This window comes from Stegodyphus dumicola, chromosome X1 (genome assembly GCF_044657685.1).
Source record: "Stegodyphus dumicola isolate Sdum_Otavi_A_Nest chromosome X1, ASM4465768v1".
Lineage (NCBI taxonomy): Eukaryota > Metazoa > Arthropoda > Arachnida > Araneae > Eresidae > Stegodyphus > Stegodyphus dumicola.
In genome coordinates this window covers 234,921,725-234,943,296 of record NC_140780.1, presented here as the reverse complement: position 1 = coordinate 234,943,296, position 21,572 = coordinate 234,921,725, and the positions used below count along the sequence as shown (strand labels likewise).

The window sequence follows — 21,572 nt, the reverse complement described above, 5'->3', positions numbered from 1 at the left end:
AGGAATGGGAATACTCATATATGAGTTACTGGGCCAGATTAAATTCTCGAAACTATCTCTCAAAATCTCTTAAGTTAAATTGTATAATCTTTGACCACTAGTACACATTTTTAGTTTGAATTTGACTGTTCTTGTTTAATTACGTTACCGTGAGATGTAATTGACTTTGTTAGCATCAGAACATGCCTTTATGTTTGCTTTAAGTTCTTTTTAAATAAGAGCCTTATTTAAACCTTTGTCTGATATTGTAGTTACTTTCACATATAGTGATAATTTGCTTCATGCCTATTGGAGGTTTTGGACTATTTAACTTTACCAGATCAAGTAAACCCTCGTAGGTACATTGTGGAGAGGTCGACAAGTTAGGAGATAAAGCACGCAGAAACTAGCGAGAGCATTGGTTTGCATATTGAGAAAAATTTCTAATTGTTAGAAAAGATGCTTAATGAAAAGGAAATATTAGCAGATCTCTCTAGACAAGCAGCAGTGATGATAACATTCAGTCTTTTGTTATGAATCATGCTGATTATGATCTTACTTCTCATTTTAACCTATGACGTTTGACATAAAATCTACCTTCTATTTACTAAATCTATAGACCAGCGGTTCTCAACCTTTTGACTAACGTGTACCATCTAAATAAAAATCGAAAACCTTTAGCACCACCGCTACAAAGTACTATTACCACCACCAATCTTGGAACAAAGCTTATATTGCATAAATTTACGAATGTTAGAGAAAAAAATCTCAATCAGGATGTTGGGGTTTTAATTTTTGAAATAAATAGTTAAAAGCTTTACTTCTTTGTGTACCACCTATTTTTTTCTTGCGTACCACCAATTGAGAACCTCTGCTCTAGACTGACTGACCAAGTATGTGACAAAATGAGACTTATATAAAATCAACATTAAGCTAACTATTAGTAAAACGTAAATGTCGCTTCTTTCAAATATGTCCAACCTATTATAAGTGTAAAATATTTAATGCTACAGTCAAAAGTCGTTAATTCGGACACCCATAATCCGGAATGATCTATAATCCGGACCTCAAAGCTAAAAACTTTCTGCGCATGCGCCGCGTTGACGCATGCGCATAGGTGTTTACGTGTGCGCGTAAGACCTTTTACGTCTACGCATATGCGTGTGCGCAAGTGCAGAATACGTTTTCGCGTGCGCGTTTTATGTATAACGGACGGAATAAGCTAAAATTATCTCATTATCTATTTCAGTTAATGTTGATGATTGTGTTGTTCCTTAATTTTCGAATTGGATCCGTCTTATTATTTTTTGCAGACTGTAAGAGCAATACTATAAAAGTAAACTTGAACTTTCGATTATATCAAATAGAATTTTCGATGCTGGAGCTCCCAAACGATCTACAAAACGAAAGTATGTTTCGATGTCAATCAAACAAAAAGTGGAATTGCTGCAAAAAATGGATAAAGACATGAAGAAGGTGACAGAGAGGTTAGTGAAAACGAAAAAATTTAAATTGACAAGGTAGTCGGTATTCTCAGCACAGCAATTACGGGACTTGAACAGCGGAACTTCGTAACTGAACAAGAAATTATGTCCGTTTATAGAATTAAAGAGAAAGTATTATCACATAAAACAAAGCAACTTAAACAACTTACATTGAAAGAAATGTTTAATAAAGTAAACAAATAAATATTAAGTTTTTTTTTGTAAATTTTGATACCTTTTAGATCATAATTGTTCTTTATTTCATAAATTACGGTTTCATATTTTTAATTTTAGAATTTCTGCATGCCATCTTACGAGATTTAAACTGATGATCTATAATCCGGAATCGCCAAAGTCCCGACGTGTCCGGATTAACGACTTTTGACTGTACTTGATAAACTACATGAGGTTTATTTTATTCTCAAACTTATTGATAATTATGTTAATTCATGTTTAGTAATAGTGCATTTAGGGATCTATTTTACTTTTAGGATGGTATTACAAAAAAATTCAGGCCTAGAATAATATTTTTAATTGAATTTATTCAGTTCCCATTTGCTCATAGGTCCTTAATTTTTTTCATTGGTGGTCCTTAAAAGTACTTAATTTCCGTGTGCAGAAATGTGTACGAACCCTGAGAAACTAGTAGGTGAAGAGCTTTCCTGCAGGAAGCTATGAGAGAGGCCAAGCGGCATGCCTTTTAACCCCTTCGCGCCGACTCTCGCGTCTACATGCCAGCAACGAACACACTCACCTACCGGCCGACACGCAGGCGTGCCAGAGCATTTTCCCGTTTACTACCGACTGTCACGTATTTGTGCCAGTACCCTGGAACGTTTTAGAAACTATAATTTCTGCCACAAGATGGCACTGTATGTCCATATGATTTCAGATACATGTACATTAGACCTTCTACTCGAAATGAGAGAAGCATGACTCACATACACGTCTTTTTGATTATATAAACAAACGGGGAACTAAACGTTTCTGAATGGCGTGATTTATGATGTCTCTTTAAATCGCACTTTATTCGCATGTGGTAGTTGTTTATTGTAAGTAGAAGTTTTATATGCGCTAAAGCGTTGAGTATTTCCATTTACAGTTCAGTTTTTAGAAAATAATTAGATCTTGTTAGACGTGAATTCTTTCTGTTTTTACAGTTGCAATGTCGAAGCGTCGAAAATGTTTAACAGAGCATGAAATAGCAGAAATGATGCAAAATATTTCAGATATTGATTCTGAAATTCTGATATTGATTCTGAAAGATTAACTGAAAGACATTTTCCAAAACTTTGTTCAGAAGAGACTGATAAGAAAATGAGACGACGATGCTTCGTTTGTTCACATTCCCGGAAAAATCCTCTAAAACGGCAAATGAGTTATTACGAGTTCAAGGAATGTAATGTAGGACTGTGTGTAGATCCCTGTTTTCAAATTTTTTTCATACAAAAAGAGAATTTTAAGTAATGTATTTAGTTTTCAGATGTATAATGTTAAAAGTCACAAAATGGTGAGTAATTAAAATAAAATGTGTAAAATATGCATTTAAACAAGAAATAAGGTAATTAAAGTATATATATAAAATATTTATAAAGCATAAACCGTTTAAATACTCTATAGAGCATTATTAAACAATGCGTTGATACTTCGGAAATTTCATGGATTTAGGCTTAGTAGCAAAAAAGCCCCCGGCCCTGGAGAGACGCTCGCGGAAGACACTGCCGGCCTCCGCGATAAGTGCGCGTTTTCGCTACCCAGCTCGAAAGGGGTGAAAGTTTTGTAGAGTGTCTTGATTTTAGTAAGGATGCCCTAAGAGCACACACACTTCTTGTCTAAGCTCAGTAATTAGAACGGTTTGTAGATAAGTTTCTAACAACTGAGAAAGAAATAGCTGATTCTTTTGATTGTCACTACACATGGGTCCTAGAAACCACTACTATGCAATTAATATAATAAAAACTGCCACGATTCAAAAAGCATCATCTTCCTACCTTCATGGTTTTTGAGGTCTTGGAAAAGGAAATCAAAAAACAAACTTGAAGGAATGGAAAAAAGGGGAAAAATTTGCTCATAGTTGCCAAATGAAATAAGCATTGTAATCAAAGGTAGTATAAAACTGAACAAAATAATTAGAAAAGCTTTTTAAAAACTTCTGTAGGTAGACTAGAAAAATTCCATTTTATAAGTTACGGTGAAATGTGTAGATCATATCAACTTTTGACCAGAGTTTATGTTAGCGATTTAAAATTTTAGTAAACCTATGATTGTTGTATTTTGCTATTCAACAATAGAGTACTGCATGTATATAAAAACTGGCCCATTCTTACTGTTACAGGTTCATTTACCATTCACAATGTTACACCTACACCTGAAGGTGAGAGTACTAAAGTCAAGGTTAAAGCTCGTATTAACATCCATGGTATTTTCTCTATATGTTCCGCTACCATGCTAGAAAAGCAAAATACTATAGTAAATGAAACTGACAATAATGTGCAGTCCACAGAAAAAACTTCAAATAGCCCTAAAAAGAATAAACCAAAGGGTGAAGAAGCTATGGATTCTGAAAATGTTAATGCTCCTACCAATGGTGATGTAAATGAAGAAAAAAATACTGATAAGAAGGTAAATGTCTGTATATAAACTATGTTAATTATTGAAAATTGTATTAGAGCAAGACATTTTTTTAAGTTAGTTTTTCTAAAGTATTTATTTGTTTAGAACTTCCAAAAATGAGTTTGAAGAGTATAGTGCTGTAACAACGTTTTACTCTTTAAAATTGTAAATTACGTTTTTAATATATTCAGTTAAATTTTGAAACATTTTCCGTATTGCTTCCATATTCAAAACTGTTTGATATTTTCTTGTGTGTTCATCTGCATAATTACTTGTTACTTAACCTTTTCAGGATGGGTGGCCACTGTATTATCAGTTGTCTTCCCTGTTTGAAAGGATGGGATTGTCTTTTTTAATGGTCATGTTCCCTCCCCTCTTCCCTTATTTCCTGGCTAAAAGATTGGGATGAAATGTTGAAGTTGACATCTCTGGAGTCTTACACTTATCTCTTTCAAATTCCTTTGTGTTTATTTTTCCCTCATTGAGGAAAAGTAGCTAAAAGCCTATACGCTAATCCCTTCTTTTTTTTGTGTGTGTGTGTGTAAGAAATCAACACCACTGAGAATCCATTAAACAACACACAAGGATCTTTGTTGCAAGAAGGGAGTGATTTCGTAAAGGGGGTTCATTAGGTTCAAGATTCTTGCCTTTCAAGCCTCTTACAGCAGCCAACGCCCCATCCTCAAAAGGTTAAAGTGTATTATTAATAGTAAGCATCTTTTTGTCAACCTGCAAATTCTGAGCTTCTGAATTCATTATTTTACTTAAAATAATTCATTTTGGTTAAATGCTGAATCCAAAAATGTTGTGTATAATTATTTAAAATATTACCTAATTGCTAAGATTTGGGTAAAAATGTGGTTTAATTTTTTTAATTTTGCATTTACACTTTTTGCTCATTGTAGTTTTTTATCATTTTTTGATGCCATGTTTTTTAAAACACTAACTTAACATAAAAGTGGTGCACCAAGAAAGATTTATCCGAGTATAAGGAAAATCTGTACATGCGATGGAGACATATCAAAAATAAAATGCTAATATTGATTGTTTTATTCAGGAAATATGACTACAAGAAGGGAGACTGTATAATGCATTGGCCCATCTCTGGCCCTGATGTAAGTGGTTATCTGACTGGCCATTGACTTGTAGAGTTGGCAGATGTCGTCCTGCATAATTACTTGCCTTGCATGTTCCAGTTGGTGAGTTAGATTGATGTGATCCTGGGATGATCAGAAATGCCTGCTCATCGGAGTCGGAATGTGCTTCATTGGGCTGTGAACCAGTGATTTTGCCAGTCAAGGAATGGTTGGAGAACCAGGAAGACAAGCAATGGGAAGGTATTCTGTGTAGGGCCTGGGAGTCCATGAAAGGAAGGTCGACTCTACTGGGCATGGAATCTTGTTGCCATACTGCCATGCTGTAAAGGTTTCACAGGTCACAGCCAAAGGTGTCTGGCTATCAAATGAAATGGCATTGTTGGGCTGTTTTGCAGACAGATGATTATCCCACCACTGTCTTAAATGTCTCTAGTAGCATCTTTGCTGGTTATGGGGGGCTCATTTCAATATGGGACTCATTCTTGGAAACAGTTCTAGTTCAGTGTGCGAGATCCCAGCTGCACACTGTGGATGTGCCTGGTAGTGTGCAGTGATGAGGGGCACTTGGTGCAGTGGCCTCCATGACCTCAGCCTCTGAGTTGCTTATTAGTGATCATTGCAGTCACTAGTCCTCCAGTTGCAGGGTCAGATCGTTAATAATGGTGCATCAGGTACTAGGAGCACCAACTGGATGCTTGCTCTGTTGTAGTGTTTTGTCAGCATTGTCACTCTGCTTATCTTTATGTTCTGTATGACCATGGTTCACCCATTCCTACCAACTTTGAGTGCTAGCATTCCTCTAACTCAAATGTCTAGTGATCCTACAAGTTGGCCACTATACACCCTTTCTCAAATGCTTATATTCTTCATGAAATTGTCTACAGCTGCTCGTGTTCTGAATGAAACTGTATGTATGGGCTTGGTACCATTCACGTGGTCGACTGAAGCAAGCTTGCATGGAAGTTTTTCCTTGGAATGTCCTCTGTTTTTATGTACCATTCAGATACTACATTGCAGTGCACTGGAGCTTCAACTGGTCAATCACTGTGTTTTTTATGACTGCCATTTTGAGTGTGAATTAATATTTTCCAGGAGTATTTGGTAAATCATTGTCAAATATGTATTTGATGGTTATTCTTTAACTTTATCTCTGTTTTGAACTTAAAGGGTTTGGTTTTATATGATTATGGGAAGGGAAGGCTTGTCTTTGCGATGGACATTCTAAGGAAACTGGCTCATATCCACATTACACATTCGAAAAACATGAAAACACCCATGTAACCAGCTTCTTTATCAGAAGTGAGTTTAATGCGAGTTCTTATCATTGAACTATGAGTGTTCAACAACTATACAGCATGGCTTCTGGTGGGCCCTAATATAAACAGTGCAGTAGTTGAGTTTCTAGACACTAAGCCCTATCTTGATCTAAACATTTTCAAATTTTTTCTCTTTTGCAAATGAAGATTTCACCATCCAGCTGGGAAAGTGGTTTGTCACTCTGATTGTCATACCGAATGTCCTGGGTTCGAATCATGGAGAGAGCATGGATGTAAATTGTCTGTCCCTTCATAGGAAGCAACATTGGCCCACCTTTTAGCTGACTCCATGATAAAGTGACACCGATTCTAGACTTAATGATGACCAATGCCTGTAATGGTGCCTGCCATTGGGGAGGGGGGGAATAAGGTTTCTTAAAATACTGCATAAAAACAACTTTTCCCGTACGGTGATATAAATTTTGTTATGTGGTGCTAACTTTTCTTATCAATATTTTGCCAATAAGACCAATTTGTATATAAAATATTTTACTTGAAGATTTGTAAATTTTTCGACTAACCGTTTTTTTACAAATGTGACATTGATAAATATCATAAATTAAGAATTATTTTTAAGAAATGATATTTTTTTTATATTTCCCTTTCATATTTTAAAATGTACCATACGTTTTGATGATTTAGGAATATTTTGATTCTGAAAAGCTGGATAAGAAATGCTGTAAGGTGCAGCTTCGAATGCTTCTTAGCAAAAATAAACTGCTTAATTTCATTTTTTCGTGAGAATTTTTTCCTGTGTAATTATATGGTAATATTCAAATATGTATCAGTTTTTTACTGTTTCACTCTAAACTTTCTTCCTGAATTTTTCGTTTTTTTGTTCCAAAATGTTCTGACTTATTGCTCCTACAGAGTTGATAGTTTTTTTTTTTTTTTTTTTTTTTTTCTGGTTTTTGACCTTGCACCCCATAAGGTTTTGAGGTATTTGAATGCAAATTTTATATATTTGAGACTAAAAGATTCCAGAAAAGTAAAATTAAATGGAAAATGTTCTTCAAAGGTATATTAACGACAGACATAAGGAGATAATGCATATACTACTGTAAATACCGGTTTGTTTATTGATGCTAAAACTTGGATGTTTAAGAGAAGGAAATTCTTATAAACTAGCTAAAATCCCGGGAATATTTTCAAATTAAAAAGATGCGTAAATATATTCTGGAGTGTTGTTGCTACAAAGCATACCTGTTTTGTAGCTTTAATAAATAATTATTTTAATATTGTTTTAGAATCAATGTCATGTGTAATTTTCTGTTATTTTAAACTGTAAAATTTTCCAGTATTGTAATTTTGATATTTAACCCTTCGAGCATTACGAGTTTAGCCCTGAAATTTCAAAGTTCCTCAAAATGTCCTTAATAAATGGTAATTTCATAATTTTAATTAAAAATTGACTCTCTCATTTTGTACCTTGATTCCTTTTCTTTCAATATACATTCAAACCGAACTCAGATGCACTAAAAGCTGGGAGAAATTTTCATGTATAATGAATATAGAAGTCAGCCTTGTATACGGAATTTTCCGATCGTAACGCTCAGAGGGTTAATAATCATAATGCAAATTTAAAACAATTATGGATCTAAATGATTGCTCATTTTAGAAATTATATCTACATTTTAAAGTGAGTTAATCTCCCAACACAGAGTATCTACCAGAATAACTGAACACTGTCTTTTCAGGGAAAATCAAGCCGAGGTTATCCTTGGCAGTGTTCCAGTCCGAAAAGCTAATGAGATTTACCAAGCAACTTACCACATTCTAGTGCTTCATCAGCTTATTTTAACTTAGCAGTATATTAACTAGGTTACAACTCTAGAATTCTGCACAAAGCTATTACACAAACGGGCAGAGAAAGGCAATCCATAAAAGTATTTATTCCTGTATGTAGAGATGTATACAAACACTGTATAGAATGTACATAGATTAATTAGTGAGCCTTTTTCTTTATTTGCTCTGCCTGAAGTTAAGAGAAGGATTTTGTGTATCAACTTCCTAAATCATATGGTCATTATTAAAATAGATTACGTTTTTTAATTGTTTAAGTATCCATTTAAGATTTATATTTTTTGCAGGATGAGAAAAAAGAACCTGAACAAAAGAAATCAAAGAATGTTGTCAAAGCGGTTGAGCTTCCTATTTCTTCAGTGGTACCTCATTTAAGTAGAAATGAGTTAAATGAACTTATAGAAAAAGAAGTAAGTTAATTAATATTTTTATAAGTGATGTGATGAAAGTACGGAAAGTGTGTACAAACCAATAAATCATTAGAAGAGTACATTAGAAATTTATAGCTGTTCATAGAAATGTTGCTAAAAGTAATGCTTTATCGATTACAAAATTTAAATAGTTCATGTAACAATCTGCAATGGGAAATGTATGTAAATTTCGTCTGTTAAAATGATGTAGCTCTCTTCGAAATACATCATTGGAAAAACTGGGAATTGCTTGTAACACTGGTGACAAAAACTAAATTCCAAGTGTATGAAATTCAGCATTGCTGTAACCAAGGGGAATGGCATAATTAAAAGTAGTAGCATTGCAGTAAATAGAAGTATTTTGACTAAAACAAAAGTTCAGAAAGGACTGAGTAAGAAACCTGGTGAATGTTTAAATGTATTTGTAAAATTAGGCAAAGGAGCATCTTTATTTTCATGTAGATAATAATTGATAGAAAACTATCTATTACGAGGGCGATCAGGCAAAGAGTTTTGTTTTTCATATTTCGAATCTACGAGTCAAATTACACCAAACTACCAAGTTTTGTAAAAATTGCACAAGTAGTATTTAAAAAATTGGCTCTCAAAATTTTAGCTTCTCAATGTTAAATTGAGTTTGGTATATATTTATTAATCTTTTCTTTTTTTTTAATTAACCTTATTTGATTCTTCCTTTCACATTTCAAAATTCAGGTTCATTCCAAATAAAATTCGACCATTTTTTATTATTTACTTTTAAAATTTGTATTTTAAAATAATTTTCATAAATTTTTTTAAAAAAAAATTTGAATTATAATCTATAAAATTTTTGCCATCATCTTAACCCCTTAAGGAAGAACAAATCACAGTAACGGGACCGGACCTGCTGAAATCGATCTTCGCCACCGGCCCGAGCATTATCAGCAGTTAAGCCTAATTTTACAAAAAAATAAAATCAGCATTTTGATATTATTACTTCCATTTTTAGAGTTGCATATGTAATGTACTTGTTTTTAATGAGTGTTAATGTATAGAATATCATATTAATAGAAATAAAACAAGTAGAATACTAAAATCATAACTATACACACACAAATAAATACTATAAACATTAAAAAAAAAATTACAAATACGAACTTTTAAGAAAAAACTGAAGAATTCCAATTTAAAAACTGCTGTGTGTGAAATAATTCAAAACAAGGATTGAGACACAGTCCTACATTGCATATTTTGCACTCAATATACATTGTTTGCTTTCGCTTTTCCTTGGTTTTAGTGCGCTCAACTTATCTTCTCCTACCTTTTTTACCTTTCCCGTCAACGTAAATTTTTGGAAACTGTGTACCTAATGGAAAGGTCGAGTGTCCTGTGATTTTGGAAAAGATTTTTAAGTAAGGTCTCTTAGCCATCGCTAACGGAATGAAACTGAATATAACCCCAACACCATGTCCCAAAACTTCTTCAAAAGACGCTCAGAAATATTTCATCCTCAAACCCTGTGTGACATCAGGTTTATATTAGAAAACTTCCTGTTTTTTTATTAGAAAACAGTTTCCGCAATGACCGAAAAGTGATCAAGGAAAGACCCCCTGGGATATTCGTTACTGATCACCTCGATATATACATTATATGTAAATGCATTATACGTAAAGTAAATACATTATATACCAAAATATACTGCCTGTGTCATTATATATAATGACCTATTAAATAGAGTAAGAAAAACAGAAATGCTGGCTCGTTCCTGAGAAATGCGAGCGAGTAAGATGCATTATGCATTGAGAAAGCTGAGTCTTTCCCCTTGAATAATATTGTAATGTTACTTTTTAATTAACTAAAATAAATAGAAAAAAAAAAAAAGAGAAAACTTAATGAAATAAACAAAAATTCCTGTGCCCCTAGACAGGTGCATTTATGAAGAGCTGCGATCCCAGTTTGTTTATTTCAATAAATCTATCAAAACCAGAAGCACAAAACAAAAACTAATGCCAGTACATGAAGGTCAAAATGCTGTATGAATCAACCCATGTGAAAACAGTTACCACTTATTTCCATTTAGTGGCCTCTAAAAATTCAAATAAATCGTTCTGCTTTAATGTTACGTATACGTGACACTTGGCTGGTAGGAACAGAATTGTTACGTCGCGTATACGGTACGCTGGGCTGGTAGGAGTAAAATCTTTGTGTCGCGTATATGTGACGCTGTTCCTGAATGGGTTAAAGTAAACATATTTCTAAGCATACCTACAAAAAAATTAGTTTTTTATTTAAAATTTTCGAAGATATACGGGAATTTATATATTTTTGTGTTTTGAAATTTGGCATATTTGTTGAAAGCGATAGAACATCAAATGTGGTTTAGACACTTTCCTAAAATTATTTGAAAGTAGGAACGATGGAACCTTTTTTCCCCCGCTCATGCACAATGTAAGAATGAGGTGCCTTTCCTCCCCCCCCCCCACTCTGGCATAATGGAAGGGAAAGAAAAATTGGTTACCTATATTAAGAAGTTCGCCAAGTCAATTATTCTTGGCGCAACTTGAAAAAATTATGCTAACATAAATTTTTGAATTTCTCCGTAAATTACGCATTACATTTTACATAATTTAAAATCTACGTGTAATTTGAGTCAGAGAATCAAAATGTGGAAAAAAATTGGTGTATATAACATCTATATTTGTTTATGACATGCAATGTTTGCTTACAAATTTTTAAAAATTTATTGTTTGCCAACAAAGTTTATTTTTATTGAAAATCTAGGCAAAAATGATTATGCAAGACAAAATGGAAAAGGAAAAGGCTGATGCAAAGAATGCTGTTGAAGAGTATGTTTATGAAATGCGTGGAAAGTTGTGTGAAGAACTAGAAAAGTTTATCACAGAAGAGGTAAGTTTTTAAAGATTTTCACACATATTAAGTTTCATTAAAATATTGTTAAGTTTACTAATTTCGTTAGCTTGTGTTAATTTGCAACCATTTTCAATTTGAACAACCTTGTTTTTGTTATAAAATTGGATGAATTTTGTATTATGAATATTATGATTTATCTTTTAATTTGAAGTCTCTTGAAATCTTTGTAAAATATGTGTAGATATGCAATGGAGGAATGAATAAATTTTAACAACTGGTTTGTTGCCAAATGCAGAATAGTTAACTGTTAGCCAAGTTACCCTAATAAATGTAGCAGAATTCAATTTTAGAATCTGGATAATTAAATTAATATTTTAGCAAAGGATGGATGATGAACTGCTGTGAACTGTATGGATTCCATAGGTGAATTTGATAAACGTAGTTATGGTAGATGCATGCAATGCACATCAGCCTTTTTTCGTTAAGTTTCATCACTGTCATTCCAAGAACTATTAATCCATTTTAGTATGATATGGAAATATTAAAATTTTAGCACTTGGCATGCGGGTATACTTCGCCGCGAACTTACGCGTGCAGCGGGCATTTTTTCGTAAATCGCGCAGAAGTATGGTTATTCAGGAAAATCGCAGTAAATCAAAAACTACTTTGTTTTTATGAACGAAACTTTTTTTATTTTACACTTAAATATATACTGTATGATTATTTAACCAAAAAAAAAAGATATTTTTACGAAATCACAAAAATAAACGATTTTTAAAATTTTACAATGTATTCAAAAATATTCTTTCATAACAAGTAAAATAGAACTGATAACATGTTAATAGTTCTTTACAGTATGGTACCGTTCAAAACATTTTCCTCTATGAAGAGGAACACTGCAGAAGCTACATTTGAAAAACGTTTCACTTTGCACTATTTTGTCTGTGCACACGTGACGTTGTCTTTGTGGATTTTTCTTCTTCCCGGCATCAACAATTTTCTCCAATATGTGTTTGCACATATCCATGGAGAATCTTCCAGGAGTGTCACATTTTGATATCATTTGCTCTGGTTCTTCAGTGCTGATTTCAGGTAGTTCATCAGTAACCGATGTTGTGCAAAAATTTTTGGTACTTTATTTTTTGCATCTTTGTCAAATTGTATACTACATATGCATTGAAAAATGCACAATTCATCATATACATAGCTAAGCGCAGTGTCGACTTCACTGTTTTACGCAAAATACTACTATAGTAGGACAAATACTGATTTGCCCAATCTACTCCTTTCATGTACTTGTTGTAGTCGATCAAAGCATTTGCCTTTATAATTTTTTATCTTTTAATATGATCAACATTACTAATGAAGCCGCTGACCTACTGGCCAAGCAGGCAGCCAACTGCACGGATATATTAGAAAGACCAACTAAACTTCCTTGGTCTCATATTAAGTGAACAACTTTGACAAGTCTGCTGCAAAATTGGCAAAGTAGATGGACAGAGGCAGAGGTAAAACGAAGGAATTTCGCTTACTGCTAAAAGTTAACATGGAAATAAAGACCCACTGTGCTAGCCTAACACAGTTCTTGACAGGTTATGGACCATTCCCAGTATATTTGAACAGATTCAGACTTAGGGATAGTCCTTTCTGCGAATGCGGAGAGGAAGGTGACACGGATCATTATTACTTCCATTGTGTACATACAAGAACCTGGCACTTGAAGAAACCAGCGGACTGTGCCTGGGCAATGTGGACGACTAACACACTCAAAAACAGAATAGCCCTTGATAAAATAGAGAAAATCTCAAGACACTGCCTAAGCAGAAACAACCGTTGATAATATTATAATGTTTCAAATGTTCAGAACTTAAAGCAGATAACCAAAATAACGCTTAGTGCCTTGCAGTTATCAATATGTAAAAACTTTTATTAGTATATAATATTCAACCTTGTTACTCTGGAGTCTTCCCCGCTGTGGTGGTATATAATTCCATTTGGTTCATGTCCGTGGTCGGAAGCCATCATAGCGGTGCGCTCACTCACTACTTTCTTTCATTTCCGCGGAATGGATTGAAGAGATGAAACTGACTTCTTTCTTGGATTGCCAAACTTGTACCAATATATCATTTTTTTCTTCGAATGATTGTTTCTCCTTTTTTCAAATTAGTTTTTTTTTTCAGGCATTCTGGTAGACCTCTATTCTTCCGCAAATTCTTTTTTTTTTTTTTTTTTTTTTTTTTTTGTGTGTGTGTGTGTGTAAAAGGGCATCCGTGTTAGCGACGCTGTTGCAGTAATTGTCCATGTACAAATTGTGCCAGACATCAGTATATGCTGAAACTACTGTATCGTTTTGATCAAACATACACCTTCAGCTGCATAAACTTCAAAATTGCAAATATAACCAGTGTCACTTTCAGAATATTCGTATGAGTATGCCGTATTTTATAATTTTTTCCAGTGTTGTAAACTCTAAAAAACAATTGTCCTCTCCAAGGTATTATGCCTTTATCTAATGATACTTGTTGTTTCGGTTTGTAAATGTTATTGAATTTTTCAACAAAATAATTTAGTATAGGCTTGACTTTGAATAATCGATTAGAATCGTCCGTGATGTCTTCATTCTTATTGAAATGCCAAGCCTTCCATATTTGGCAAAATGTATGCCTTGACATAGTTTTTGAAAAAAAAAAAAAAAGGTGTACTTGTGCAGACATGAGTTGACCAATAATCGTCTCGGGCGTCTTTACGAACTTGTCCCATGAAAAAAATAAGCCCCAAAAATTTCTTCATCTCCAGAATCATGATATCTCTCCATCTCCTGCTTTTGGGAGATATTTTGAACTGATTCATATTTTGATAATAATACTTGTTTGATTCCGCGACGAAATATGCAAAAAAGTCATTGCCTATAAATAATTCAGCTGTGGATTCTCAGGAACATTAGCCATGTTAGTTATCCCAGGATGACCCAAAAACTCTTCAAGGTGTTGAGGATTGTCAATCGATGACCATTCATCTGCTTCTTTATCAGAAGTTGTTTCAGAACTAGAAATTCTTCTTCGGATGAACACTTGAGAATGTGGAATAATGTCATTGTCACTTTCTTCAATATCTTGACTTTCAGAATCACTATCATACAAAAAATCCGATAATCTGTCAGCGCATATTTCTTCATCACTATCTTTGTTACAACAGTTCATTTTATCAATTTATTTAATCAATAATAAAAAAAAGCTTCAAATTGAAAAAAACATGACTTGTATGTTCTGGAGCTAAGAATTCAATTGAAGACGAAATAACTCAACAAAAGACCAAGTAACTCGACAATCATAACTTGTTGAAAGAAAAAATGCAAAGCCGTTGCCTAGCAATGCAAACAACACCCATATAATGTCACACATACATATAATGATACGTATTTAATAGGTTTGTGGTGGTTAGCGGGTATCCACCACAAATCTACTAAATACGTATTTTTACGTGACCTGCGCTTCAGTGATGGACTGCAAAAAACGTAAAAATACCTTGCCCGCATGCCATACGTATTTTTACGTAACTCGCACTGCAGTGACAGACTGCAAAAAACGTAAAAATACGTTTCCTGCGTGCCAAGTGTTAACTGTCCAATGCTATGGTGATATACAGTGGTGGCCAAAATTGTGGACACTTTTTGAAATTTTTATGTTTTTGAACTTTGTATGCTTATAGAAAACTTTACGTTTCACAAAATGCAAACTTGTATATATCATTTTAAAGAGAATTTATTACTGAATTCGATACAAAACACAAAATTCAATTATTTGCAATACAAAAAAAGTTAAACAATAATAGTTATCGATATACATTAGATAGTGATGATTGCAGTGAGTTATCAGTACTTAGTAGGGTACCCTTTATTTTTTATTACAGCTTCACATCGACGTTTCATTTAGCTGACAAGAGTTTTAAGATCTTTCGTTATTACATGATGCCAGGAAATAATTATAGCCTCAATTAGTTCCCTTTTATTTGATGGGTGCCTCATTCGGACAAGAGTTTTCAAACGGTGCCACAAATTTTCGATAGGTTTGAGGTCAGGACTGTTTCCTGGCCATGACAACAATTTAATGCTCTTTGTACGAAACCACTCTTTCGATATTTTGGCCATGTGGCAAGGAGCAGAATCCTGCTGAAAAATAAACGAGGCATTGTTGTGAAAGAGATCTCTGATGGGAAGGTAGAAGTTTTGGTTCTAGAATAGTGTCAATGTATTTTCTGACATTCAGTGTCCCATCGATGACATGCATGACCAAAATCATAACACTAACTGGGTTCTTCACAGTTGCTTGAATGCAGTCAGGATGTAGTTCTTCTCCTATTCTACGTCTTACATATTTTCGCCCATCACTACCAAATAACGATATCTTAGTTTCATCACTCCATGTAACTTGTGACCACTGATCATCTGTCCAATTAATGTGTTCCTTTGCCCACTGTAGTCTTTTTTTTTTTCATTGCTGAAAATTAAGATAAGGCTTTTTTCGTGGAATTCTACCTCTCAGTCCAACATCTGTTAATCTTTTCCTGATTGTTCTTGAACTGACGGAAACACCGGCATCATTTAGATCACTTCTGATGGCCGCTGATGACATTTTTCTATCTTGGAGACATAGTCTTTTTATTCTTCTGTCATCAATAGATGTGGTGCACCTTTTTCAGCCTTTTCCTTCTTCGTTTTTTATGAATTTGACTCCTGATATTGTAAACAAAACTTTCGGACTCCAGATGTAGTCACTGAACCACCCACCTGTCTTGCAATTTCAGCATAGGAAAGACCACTTTCTCATAACACAATAATATTTACATCTCTTTCTAGGTGTCCAATCTACTCTTTTATTTTATGTCATTGCTTCTTGACTAAATATTAAAAATTTTTACAAAAATTCCTACTTGTAATTGCAGTGTATAAGAAACAGGTCCTCCTCCTACAGAACAAAGCAAAGTAATGAATTGTTTCAAGTGTAAACATGTCAGCTTCTACTGGCAGTTACTAACATTTGATTGGTTCTCAGAACAAGAACAGTGATTGGCCAGGAAAGCTAGACATTACAAACCACTTCATAACTGTGTTTTTTATTTATTTGTACATGCCCTAGAAAATCTGAAACTTACAAAATCTGATTTTTGTGATTTTAAAAGGGTATTTGAAGCCCAAGAGACATTACATTTGGCCAAGCAGAAGAAATTCTTGCCTTATTGGTTGAATATACTGGCTTTGAAAATGTGATTAACATTTAAATAATTAACTGCTGTTTAATCATATAATGAATTTGGGAAAAATTCATCCAAAACCTCAGTCATCGTGTTTCATGCTCGGCTTCATGTTATTTAGGAAGAAAAACAAACTTGCATGCAGTCACTACATTTGCAGTGCTTTGAATCAGTGGATAGGCTGCCAGTGACATTTTTAATTTTTAAATTCAGTTCAGTTCATAACTGCTAATATCTGTCAAACAAGTTAGTACTTTGATAATTTTTTACTGTACTTCACCTGTGCTATATATCCAATATGTAAGCAGTGTATTTATTATTCTGTAAAGTACTAAGTAGTATTTTTGTTATGGTAAAATGACTAAAAAATGAATCCATCTCTCACAGTAAAATGATTTTTCCAAAATTTCTTTTCTTTTGACCTAATTTTTCTAAGATTAAGTTTCTATTGGTTGTAATAAACCTGTTATTTTAAATTTGAGTTTTGACATCCAAACTATGAGTTCGCCTTTTTATATCTTCATTTATTATTTTGTATTTACATTGTGTGTATCGATCGGCTTAACGACTCAAAAGTCCTGCATTTTGAAATTTACTACTGTTCACTAAATCTTGTAATTAAAAAAAATTTATCTGTACAAAATTAGCAGCTAATGTTTTTATCGGTATTCGTTTCTAGATCAGTAGATTAAAATATATTTCTTCAGGAAAAATGAGATTTCAAGTTTAGAAAAGCCTTCCTTGTGACATAGAAAATATTATAAAACTGCCAATATTGTAACTTCTCATGCATGCAGTAAAATAAAATGTTTTTTTAGCATTTTTTTTTTTAAATTTGGAAATGAATTTTGGATTTCGTGCAAGTTGTAAATTTTTATTTTTATTGCATTTAGTGAATATAACATGTTATGTCAACGTATTTAATTTCATACATTTATTTCAATGTATGTCTTTTAATTTTTCAGTGATTGATTCGATCTTTCAGTAGTTGAAGACATAATCCATGAAACTAATTTGCAGTGGAGTGAATAAAATTTTATTTTCATTACATCATCGGTCCCGAGCATATGTAATGAGCAATTTATGTACCCTAATTATGTGAAATTCATGTACTCTAAATAAATTGCATGAAATTCATGGACGCAATTTATTTAGAGTACATGGGTGTTACATATACGTTTATTTAGAGTACATTATAAGATGTGAGTGTATATACTTTCAAAGATGACAAAAAATATTGTAGGCCATATGTACATATGACCTTGTGGGTCAGAGAGTTATGTAGATTGCTAAAATTTTGAATAGAATTTTAATAATTTTTATATAACAAACTACTTTTCGTAATGGATTTTTGTTTCTGTTTACGTGTTTATAGGATAAGAATAAATTCAAAACGTGCTTGGAAGAAACTGAAAATTGGCTGTACGATGAAGGTGAAGACCAGCAGAAAAGTGTATATATCCAAAGGCTAAATGACTTAAAAGTGAGTAAAAATTATTGTATTAATTGGTTTCTGATTTAGAAAACTTGTGTTTATGGAGACTTCATAATACTTTGTGTAAATTTTCAGAAATATGGTGATCCAATTGTGAATCGGTACAATGAGTGGGAACAAAGGCCTATTGCTCTTAATGAATTTGGTAGGACTCTACAGTTAGTGCATAAAGCTTTACAATCATATGCAGCTAAAGAAGAGCAATATGCACATATCGAAGAAGAAGAAATGATGAAGGTAAATTTTCTTTTATGCGAAATATTAAAGTTTGAATTTGGGTTTCATTTAACCCTTTGCAGTCATGTGTCTACTCTCAGTCACCACAGCAAAGAATCATACTGATCTTATTGTAATAAGTCGACAAGCTTCATAATCTTGCATAGTATGTATTATAGTTTGTTCAATGAGAATTGATTCTGATCAGCATGATACCTATGTATAAACTGCAAACGGTTAAATGTCATATCTAGTTGTGTATAAAATACTTAAGAAAAAAGTAGCAACAGCTGTATTGAAATTTTATTTTCCTTAATTTTGAGTCTCAAAGGTATTTTCGTATTTCGATAATTTTATATATCGTTTTGGCTACTGAAGTTATAAATCTATACTGAAACACACGTAACATACTTAATTATAGGTTGGAAAATTATGGGAAGAAAAAGAACAGTGGTTAGGCCAGTATTTAGGAATTTTATCAAAACTTCAGCAGCATGAAGATCCTCCTATTACTGCTGCTGTCATTAGGCAAGAGAGAGAAGTAAGTTACTTTTCAGATATAATAATTCATTGATTTCATTCATGACTACTTGGGATTTGTGTATAAAATTTGTGTTGACCAACAGTTTGTGTCAACCAAACCAGCATATGTTTGTGCATCAATAGGGGATCAGAACTGTGCAAACCTTGAAAAAAATAAAGTAAAAAAGCTTTTTTAATTATTGCACTTCTGTGTTTTATTTGAATTTATAGTTCTGAAAATTGCTGCCCATAAAAGTTTGATGTTTTTGAGACCTGTTGACATTTCCTTTTTAGTTGGGGACTTTCACACACTCCCCCATGGAGAAAGCAAGTGCAGTATGATTCGTCTGTCCATAGCTGCATAGAAGATTTCTGAATCTGTTACCTTGTGTTCTTCAGTTCTGCAGGACAGAAAAATTATTGCACTTGGGAATTTTTAAAAACAATTAAGAAAACATTAATTCCTTATCGTCAATTGGGAAATGAAAAGGATATTACTGAATTATTTTGTTCGAGATTTTGATAACGGAGGACATTGTGTTAAGAGAACATCCAAAAATCTATTAGATATGTCAATCTTCTGTAACATGTATTGTGAAATAAGTGATTGACCTCATGTTTCATTGAATGGTTGGTGTCTTAGGGTACTTTAGCAAGAAATTGCAAAGTAAAAAAAAGAGGCTATTTTATATGAAACAGAAGAGTGAAAAGAATGAAAATATGTAGAGTATGGTTTGCTATGGAGATGACTGAGATGCAGGAGTCTGACTGAATAAGAGGAACCTGTCTCTGATTGCACTTGAAAAAATTTATCCCAGTTTAAGATTGCTGTTTTGGTAATTGTTTTGGCTAATTTTAATGCCCATTTGTTTGAACTATTACATGTGTTGAGAGTTAATGAAAGTGTGATGTGCTGTTATAGCCATTTTGCATGCAAAATATGCATTTGAGGAGACATCCTATTTTCAGTTTTGAAGTTTTAATATTATGTTTTGATTTCTGTGTATGAAATGAGGAAAGCAGGTTCAAATCCTTATTGCTGAGTGATCCATCGAGAAATTCAAAAACTGTGGACAGATGATAAGCAGAGCATGTGGTGCGGTTGTAATGCATGTATGAACACTAAATGAATTATAACTTAATTATAATCTGATGACAAATTTGATCATAGTGCTGCTAAAAACTAATTTGAGCATATTTTGGCTCTGAAAAGCCACACAGTGGCAGGAAATGTAAGCATCAGTCGGTAATATAGGGTAGGACCTTTTTTTCTGTATAAAAGTCAATGCACTCACCTTATGTGGAGCTCCAAACAGTAACATTTCAAAAATCGTGCATTGTTTTCTGAAAATATTAGTTTAAAACAAATTTTAATTTTTGGTGGAAAGCGGTGACAGGGATGACTTAAGACAACAAAGTTCCCCTCAAATTGCCACTGTAACAAGCATGTCAAGAGTTATGTGGCAGAGATGGAGGTGCCATCGGAAAGCATATAGGCATAGACCTATCTGTAGATAGCCGAAGACCTAGCCAGTGCTCCCAGTGCGTACGCATTGGTGAGAAACATTTCTCTGTGATTAAATAGTTTTTGCTTATGTACACAAATACCTTTGCATTCATTCTGCTGTAAGAACCATTGTCAAAAAAGATTACATTGGTGTAAGGAGTGTATTCATTGGTATCAGCAATAGTGGTCTATCTAGAATGGTTCTCAGATGAATCTTAGTTCACCATCAGGAATGAATATTGATATAGTTGGTGTGTAGGGAAGCTTATTACCATGGTTAGAGAATCTTCTGGAAACTGGTTGCTGTGGTCAAGGGGTAATTCTGTGGGCAGCTATCATGTGCATTGAATTCACATCTTTAATGGAAATACATTGACATCACAGTAGTATTGCACTGAAATTCTCTTGGATCATGTCCATATTTTCTGTGGTATGACGGTGTCTGACCATAAAATGTCAACATGGAAAGGTACAGAGTGTATGACATAGCATGCATATATACCTGACCTAAATCACTTGAGCATGCATGAGATGTGGTGGACAAATAATACTGCTCAAACCTTAAAGGAACTTGAAATTGCCTTGAGACAAATACAAGGGGAAAAAAAAATCCCTTGGGTTCCCAAATCAGTGGGCAGCATTTGTAGCACATGCTGAAGGACATCACACTATGTATCCTTGGAGTGTAGTGTCCCTGTGAAAATAATGACAAATCTGTCCTTAATTTATGCAGAACAGGCATTTTCAGCAACTGTTGAGGAGCATTTCTCTTCTACTTACCTTGCCTTGAGCAAGAATTTTGCATAATAATTATACTCTATTGAATATGTACCAGGTCTCATCTTTTAACATTGTATTTCATTAGTTATGACAAAAAATGGCTTCCTTAGCTGTTGTCAAGCAGTATATGTTCATCTAAGAATGTTTTATAAATTCTAGTTTTATATGCTTGCTTGAATTTTGAATTTGTTGTTCTTTTGTTTTCTTATGGATTGCATTCAAATGGGGAAAACTGGATACAGTGTATTAT

General features: G+C 33.5%; 1 protein-coding gene across 2 annotated transcripts in view; it reads left to right on the top strand.

Moving 5' to 3' along the window:
- Hsp110 (heat shock protein 70Cb) overlaps positions 1 to 21,572 on the top strand; it is a 98,247-nt gene that overhangs the window by 74,720 nt on the left and 1,955 nt on the right. For both annotated transcript variants that reach the window (XM_085807150.1, XM_085807149.1), the window contains 6 exons: positions 3,799 to 4,085; positions 8,580 to 8,702; positions 11,463 to 11,588; positions 18,178 to 18,285; positions 18,373 to 18,534; positions 18,935 to 19,054. In XM_085807150.1, coding sequence (XP_085663276.1) covers positions 3,799 to 4,085; positions 8,580 to 8,702; positions 11,463 to 11,588; positions 18,178 to 18,285; positions 18,373 to 18,534; positions 18,935 to 19,054 — 926 coding nt within the window. The remainder of the gene's footprint in view (positions 1 to 3,798; positions 4,086 to 8,579; positions 8,703 to 11,462; positions 11,589 to 18,177; positions 18,286 to 18,372; positions 18,535 to 18,934; positions 19,055 to 21,572) is intronic.